The sequence below is a fragment of the Pinus tabuliformis genome, chromosome J (assembly GCF_031772625.1).
Source record: "Pinus tabuliformis cultivar Carrire ecotype Pingquan chromosome J, CPIR1, whole genome shotgun sequence".
NCBI lineage: Eukaryota > Viridiplantae > Streptophyta > Pinopsida > Pinales > Pinaceae > Pinus > Pinus tabuliformis.
Window position 1 is genome coordinate 1,932,866 of NC_142295.1, and position 8,380 is coordinate 1,941,245.

Here is an 8,380-nt window from a genome sequence, read left to right on the forward strand (position 1 = left end):
CAACGACAGGCTACCATTGTTCCTTTGAGCTGTCTTCTTCTTTTGAAGCGCTTTCTTTCCCATTGTTCTATGGATCTCCTTTAAGCGATCAAGCTTCTACCAAAGGACCTGCTCTAATACCAATTGTTTGAAATAATACTGAGGGGGGGGGGGGTGAATCAGTATTATTAAATCAATAATAACTTTTCATTTCCATATTCAGATTCATATATGCTACTTCAGTTAAGGATATCCGCGTATATACGCAACTGTGTTTAATGCAACTAGCGTATATCCAGTAAACTTATGATTCAATTAGTTGATTTTCAATGAGTGCATCAGAACATTATTAACCATATTAACAGTAAACAGGTGCAGTAAAACAGAACAGATCATCACACATAAGGAGCACACATGAACACCATGATATAAGGTGGAAACCCAATGTGGGTGAAAACCACCTGCTGCAATTCGTCTCTATCTTCTTTTAATAAGAAACTTCTTTTTACAATATTTATGTACTGGTGCAGTCTTATACCAGTACGCAGGTTTCTACCTGCAGAAGACTACAACTTTCTCTCGTTCTCCAGAATCTCCTGGAAGGGAGCTACAACCCCCTTAGCTCTTGTACTAGCTGAAGTACTAGTACGTAGGTGCTGGCCTACAGAAGGCTACAACCTTCTCTTTTCTTCCAGGGACCACGTTTCATAAATTTTCAGACTGGATCCATAAATACAAAACAATCACCACTGTAAGACAATCATCAACTATACCTGCATCATCAATCTCTAAATCACCCAATACTGAATCACTGAAACCCTGTCATCAAAACACAGTTACTAGAACACAGACCAGAGCCCAGAACTCTGCAACAACCACTAGGACCAACAGCAACTTGAAACATCAAATCTCATAATGCATACGCTACTTGACTGTGTCAAAACCGCGTGTACACGCGCTTTCACCAGAGAGAACCCGCGTACAGATCTAAAGATAATTACTTATACCTTCGCTACCATTTCCAACTTGATTCAGATCGAGCCAAGCATCACATACCCATAACCAACATACTGGATCTCCACACTTCATCAAACATTCATTACTTCCACACCTCCCTTGGCCTAATGATCTTCTCCTTATATAGGTTTAGGCTTCTCTCAATACCATGGTCCAAAACCATGTAGAAACAATACCTTGGACCCAATACTTGGGGTCAACACTTTGGACCAAATACCACAGACCAATATCGAAATATCATGGACCAAATACCACGGACCAATACTTAGTTTTCCAACATGTACGCGCCTTTCCTTCTATGAACCTGCGTGTGTACGCATACGCAACTTTTGTTCTTCTCACCCGCGTGTATACGCGCTTTCATCAAGGTTAACCTGCGTATATCTCTCTCTTGACCTGTTGTACTAAGATCTGTGCTCTGATTGAGTCGCCATCACCTGTATCATACCTCTGAGTGAGTTGCCATTAAGGACAACACTTGTATCATAATGCCAACAAATTGTACTATCTCTCTCTCTGCTGAACTATTGAAGAATATAAGAAGAATTGATCAAGGGTTTCCCCACATTGGGGTTTGTCTCTGGCTGGTGCCACATCTTATGTCCTCTGTCTTGACTTGTCTTCTACTGTTTATGTTTATGTTGTATCTGCATTTTACTATCATGTTGATGTGATTGCTAATCTGGATATTGATATTGGGCTAATAAAGAAATTGAAGTATAATTGCTCTAAAGCATAGAACATACCATTGTTGCCTAAAATTAACATGGTATCAGAGCTGAGCTGAAGACAAAGCCCAAGCAAGAGTGAAAGAGCAATCACCAAAGACAGTTGGACAAGGACAAAAGGCTCAATCGGTTCCTCATCCTACTTACTGGCTGAAGACAAGCTCCATGATAAATCTAACTATCATGGATGGAAGAAGTCTCCTAATTTGACCTTGGAAGAAAAAGAAGTGATGGATTATGTGCAGGGTAAAATCCCTAAGCCTCCTTCAAATGCACCCGCTGCTAGGAAGACCAAGTACAATAGGGCTGAAGTCAAAGCGAAGAAGATTATCAGGGATTCCATTGACAAGCATCTGGTGGCCTATATCTTCGAATTGAAGACCACCAAAGAGATCTACGACAAGTTGGTCGGCATGTTCAAGGTTAGTAATGCTAATCAAATTCTATTTCTCAAGAATAAGTTGAAGGATATTAAGAAGGGCAAGGACGAGGACATTCAATCCTATTTCTTGAGGATTACTGAGATCAAGAATGATCTACTCTTGATTGGAGAGGTCATTCCTGACAGGGAACTTATACTCACCACCCTAGAGGACTCCCACCTGAGTGGTATGTATTTAGAACCACCATACTCAACAATGATCGAATTCCAGGGTTCGAAGAATTGATGTCGAGATGCATTCAAGAAGAAACAAGAATGGTGGAGCAAGAAATGCCTTATAATAGAAGCAACCCCGCTGCATTCTCCACTCATGCCAAGAGGAAGAACAATGCAGGTTCAAAGAAGCAAAGTCAAGGAAGACTGGGATTCAAAAATGGAAGGAAGGGAAGATGCTTTGTTTGCAATAAGTTTGACCACTATGCAAGGGAGTGTCCAAATAGAAGGGACACATCGCATGATGATGATCACAATCATTCTAGGGGCAACTTCAACAACAACGATCAAAGGAATGGCAGGTCCAATGGCAAAGGAAAAAGGAATGCGGGACATCAAGGAAATGGTGGACCCTCCATGAAATCAAGGAATTCCAGGTATGAAGAATCCAATGTTGTTAACAATAAGCGAAAAGAGTACTATCTTATATCGGCCCTCTCCACTGCCTCTCCTCCGGACACTTTGGGAAATTCGCTGATTGATAGTGGTGCCTCAAGTAACTTCACCGGATACAAGGAAGCCCTCTCTAATTTGATAGAAAAGGAGACAAACTTGGAGATCATCCTTGGAGGCGATGCCACCTATCCTGTGAAGGGAGTAGGGAATGTGACCCTTCAATTGAATCAAGATAACACTATTCATTTGCAAGAAAAACTATATGTACCTGATCTCAAGAAGAACCTGGTGTCCATTTCAGCCATGGAGGACAAAGGATTCAAGGTGGCATTCATCGATGGAAAGGTACATGTTTGGAAAATAAATTTTAAAGATGCTTTTACTCTTGGGTTAAGGGTTGACACTTTGTATCAAGTTGGAGGAAGTCCATTGGGACCCATGTCTTGCGACACATCTCTATAATCTGAACCATGGCACTTGAGGTTTGCGCATCTTCATTATAAGGCCCTACTCGATGTGAGATAGATGGTGACAGGTATGCGTGAGTTCAAAGTAGAGCATGAAGGTTTATGTCCGGGATGTGCCGAAGGAAAACTTATAAGGGGACCATTTCCCTCAAGTATGATGCCCGTAAACTCTTTGGGAAGATACTTATATTATATCACTTTTACGGATGATTATTCTCACAAGACCTGGATCTACTTCTTGAAGAAGAAGGATGAAGTGTTCACCTGGTTCCGAGACTTCAAATCCTTGATCGAAAACCAATCCGAGAAGAAAATCAAGATATTGAGGACTAATCATGGGACCGAGTATGAATCTATTGAATTGCAAGATTATTGTAGAGAAGCTGGCATTAAGAGGGAGTCTACAACGCCATACACTCCTGAGCAGAGTGGTGTGGCTCAAAGGAAGAATCGCTCTATTGTAGAAGCAGTTCGTGCCATGCTTCATGATTAAGGCCTTTCGAAGTTCCTATGGGTTGAAGCTGCAAATACCGTCGTGTATGTTCAAAATCGATGCCCTCATCAAGCATTGGACTCCAAGACTCCCGAAGAAATGTTCACTGGTAAGAAACCCGATGTTTGTCATTTTAGAATTTTTGGAAGTCCCGTATATTTTCATGTGTCGAAAGAGAAAAGAAGCAAATTGGATGCATCTGGGAAGAAATGAATTTTTATGGACTATAGTGAAAATTCTAATGGATATAGAATTTATGTGGCTGGTCAAAAGGAAGTTGAGATAAGTCATGATGTCACCTTCGACGAAGATCTGGCCCTTAGGAAGATCAACAACCCTCCTATCCTAAGGAAGGACAAAGAATTTGACACCGAAAATCAGGGTGCAAAAGAAGACGAAACGATGACTGATGTTGATGAACCTATGGATCCTATTTATCCTCCTCCTCATGAACCCTCCTCCTCCAAAAGGAGACACTCATGGCTTAGGGAGACTCTCGAAGATGTTGAGAGACACATTGCAACAAGGGGGACTTTCCGTGAAAGCAAGAATCCAAAGAGGTATCAAGGATATTTGACCACCATGAGCACTATCATTCAAAATGAGCCTTCATCATTCGAAGAAGCCGTGAAGCATCAAGTATGGAAGGATGCTATGAATGAAGAATACGAGTCAATTATGAAGAATGATGTATGGGATGTGGTCCCTAGACCCCAGGACAAATCGGTTGTCATCTCTAAGTGGCTCTATCAAGCATGGAGCTGATGGAAGTGCAGACCCTCTCATTCACAAATGTAAGAGTGAGTTGGCTTCTGAATTTGAGATGAAGGACCTAGGACCGATGCATTATTTCCTAGGGTTGGAGGTTTGGCAAAAGCCAGGTGAAATTTTCCTCTCTCAAGGAAAATATGCTGTGAAGATATTGGAAAGATTTGGGATGGTGGACTGCAAGCTTGTGACTACTCCGATGGAACTTAACTTTAATAAGTTATGTGGTACTGTTGCTGGACCTGAATTGGGAAATGCTTCTGAGTATCGTCAACTCATAGGAGCACTGATGTTCTTGGTGATCTCCCATCCGGACATATGTTTTGCAGTTAACACATTGAGCCAATATATGGTTGAGCCTCATCATATACATTAGATTGGTGCCAAGAATCTTCTGAGATATCTTTGGGCACAATCACTCATGGACTGAGATACACTGCTGGAGATGTGAGGCTGCGTGGTTATTCTGATGTTGATTGGGCTGGCAGTGTGGTGGATCGCAAGAGCACTTTTGGATGCTATTTTTCTTTGGGTTCTACTTCAATATCTTGGATGAGTAGGAAGTAGAAATCGATTGCCTTGAGCACTGCCGAGGTCGAATACATAGTTGCTAGTATGGCCTCCTGTGAAGCTGTCTGGTTGAGGAAGCTCTTTAGTGAGCTATTTGGACACATGCTGGATACCACCGTGATCCTCTGCGACAACTAGAGTGGGATCTGATTATCAGAGAATCCCGTGTTTCATGATTGCTCCAAGCATATAGATATAAGGTACCACTTTATCCGGGATATGGTACAACGGGGAGCAAGAAGGCTCCATCACATTGGGATTGATGAGCAAGTCGCTGATATTCTGACAAAGCCCTTGGGGAGAGTCAAGTTCTTGGCCGTCCGAGAACGACTTGGAGTCATGGAGAGACCCTCTTATGAGGGTCTTGTATGAGATGGACATTAAGCTCTGGGAGCTCTAGGGGGCTTGGGGTACTTCTGGGAGTGATGAACAACCATAGGGTGAGTGGTTCAACCTTCCCCTAGTGGTTTGTTGTGTACAAGGTGAGTGGTTCAGCCTTCCCCCGCGATACTCCTTGGCAACATGTAGACAGGATGAGTGGTTCATCCTTCTCCTGTTGAGACATCCTACCCATGCAGTTTGGGACTCATGGGAAGTACCTTTCATCTGGCTAATGAGTAGGGAAATGAAGATAGGGACCATAGTACTACCAATGGATGCATCGTGTACTACCGTACTCCCTATACTAGGATGACTAATATTGATCTGAGATCAATTGGAACTGACTTCGGGTCAGTGAGAGTGGTATGAGACACTCTCTTTTGATTGAAACTGACTTCAGGTTAGTAAGATTGGTATGACACTCTCCTTTGATTGAGACCGACTTTAGGTCAGTAGAGAATGGTATGATACATTCTCAATCACTTTTTCTTCTTCATAGTTCAGCAGAGTAGTGCATTGATGGCAGAGATAGTACAGATTGGCAGATGGATTAGCAGATGGAGTTCTCCCTAGTTGAGAGGGAGTGTTAAAATTGGCAACCAGGGCCAAACTCCACATGGGTCATCTTATTTATGACAACGGCTATTTTTCTTGGATACGTCCCTTCGGGAGGTGTAGGATTGATCTAAAGATCATCCGATTCTGACATGTACAAATGAAGTTATGAATTTATTTTGATTATGGACAAAATGTCAAGGTCGGCCAACGAACTTATGTAGACTCAGAAACCCAACAGTCATGTCTATTCATCCTCAACGTTTGCTATAAATACATGATGCCTTAGCCTCATTTGGAGTCTGGACACACTCATCTTCACACTTCTTTCTCTCTCCTCATTGATTGGGTACAGATTTCTAGGCCTCTCTCCACATGTCTGAAATTTCAGGAGAGCGAAATTTCAGGAGACCGAATTTCTGGACAGTTTGACCAAGCATTGACCTCCTTTGACTGCGTTTTTGTGGGGGCTATCTTTGTTTGGGCAGGCTGCATTTATGGGCACAGAAATCAAGGCCAAATGTTGACTTTGACCAGCGTTGACTGCAGCTAGGGCTGACCACAGGTTGGCTGTTTGACCAGATTTGACTGGGCTGATTTTGGGTTCTTTTGAGGGCTGATTCATCTTGTTGTTTGGAGGCCGAAGTTGACTGAAGTTGACCAATTTATTGAGGGTCAAATCTGCCATGTTGACCAGCATTGACTTTTCTGGTTAGGGCTCTTTTGCTGCTGTCATAAATTATCAGATTTGTAAATTGTACTCTCTCTCTGCTAAACTATTGAAGAATATAAGAAGAATTGATCAAGGGTTTCCCCACATTGGGGTTTGTCCCTCGCTGGTGCCACATCTTGTGTCCTCTTGTCTTGGCTTGTCTTCTATTGTTTATGTTTATGTTCTATCTGCATTTTACTGTCATGTTGATGTCAATGCTAATCTGGATATTGATATTGAGCTAATAAAGAAGTTGAAGTAAAATTGCTCTAAAGCATAGAACATACCATTGTTGCCTAAAATTAACACTATCACGTGGTTTTTTCTCTGCAGGACAGGTATTGCTTACATTTCGAACGTAGCTGTTCGTCAAAGAAGGCGGAGAAGAGGTGTCGCTCGAAGATTAGTCATAGAAGCAGAAGCTTTAGCGAAGAGTTGGGGCTGCCGCTCCATTGCTTTGCATTGTGATGTTAACAATTCAGCAGCAGTAGCATTATACAAGAGCCAGGGCTTCAGATGTGTTAAGGTTCCTGAAGGAGCCAAGTGGCCTCACCCAAAGACACTACCTGGTTCTACCTTCCACTTCATGATGAAACTCCTCCATGTACAATATTCTTAACTTTGATCTTATTGATCGGCCCTTAACTTCTTTCTTTCATGCGTTGAAGATCAGCATGCTAATTATCTCTACCATTGCTGCTGCAATTTCATAGTGAAAGCAGGCTTACTGTACAGAAGATATGAAAGTAGGACATTTTCACTGTAACATAACGTTGACAGCCATGCTGCTGATTGTTTCCAGCTTCCACTCCCTAATGTTTCTTGAACTGGTCTTTTGGACAACTCTAAGCGGTCTCTATATTGTCTTTTCGTAAAGCCTTATTGCTGGCATTCATAAAAGAATGGTAACTGCAAGGAGGATCATCCCCTATAGGGAAATGTAAGCAGGGTTGTCTAAAAGATGCAAAGAAAACTGTACTGTACCCTATTCGTATATATGAAGAAATATAGCATATTTAGAATACCGAGAATACTTGTCCAGGTAAGGTTGATGATGTGGGCTTAATCGAATATATGGATTTCAAGACTCTGTCTATAACTTTAATACTATGTTTGCCCATTTAGGCTTGTTAATGTTGGCAAGCTGTTGGTTAGGGTTAGGTCTTTCTCTATGACAAACTTATGCAACCTGCAAAGAATAGGAGGATTCTGCGTAGTCTTTTTCCATTATGGTGCTCCACTTTATGGCATTGATTTAATTGATACAAATGTTCCGTATGATGAATTATAAATATTATCATTTTAGCTTCTGGGATTCAGGAGTTTTATAGTTGCCTAAACACTTATATTGAATTATGTTTGAAGCCTGAGAAATAATAGGCAGAAAAGAATGATCATTACCTTATAATACATGAAGATTTATCGTGATTCTTTTTTGTTTGATCCAGATGCAACCAATCACAGAAGCGTCTAAAAAAGGAACACTTGTTAACAACATAAAATTGAGAATCTCCCATTGTTTGAAAAAAGTTGTGAACTGTTAACAACATAAAATTGAGAATTTCGGATTGTTTGAAATTTTTTTGCAAAAGAATGCACAACATTATGAATTATCAGAACCATAACTGTCAGTGTTAGAAGCTTACAGCTATTGTGTCA

The 8,380-nt window shown here is 41.3% G+C and overlaps 1 protein-coding gene across 2 annotated transcripts in view; it reads left to right on the plus strand.

The window, feature by feature from the left end:
• Positions 1–7,806, plus strand: part of LOC149225123 (Acyl-CoA N-acyltransferases (NAT) superfamily protein) — an 81,256-nt gene extending 73,450 nt beyond the window's left edge. The window contains exons 3-4 of one of the 2 annotated variants that reach the window (XM_089376924.1): positions 7,055–7,325; positions 7,435–7,806. In XM_089376924.1, the coding sequence (XP_089233050.1) occupies positions 7,055–7,325; positions 7,435–7,437 (274 nt within the window). In that variant the 3' untranslated portion in view covers positions 7,438–7,806. Of the gene's footprint in view, positions 1–7,054 lie in introns of both variants that reach the window. The other variant, XM_089376923.1, reaches the window with a different exon arrangement.
• Positions 7,807–8,380: the final 574 nt, after the last annotated feature.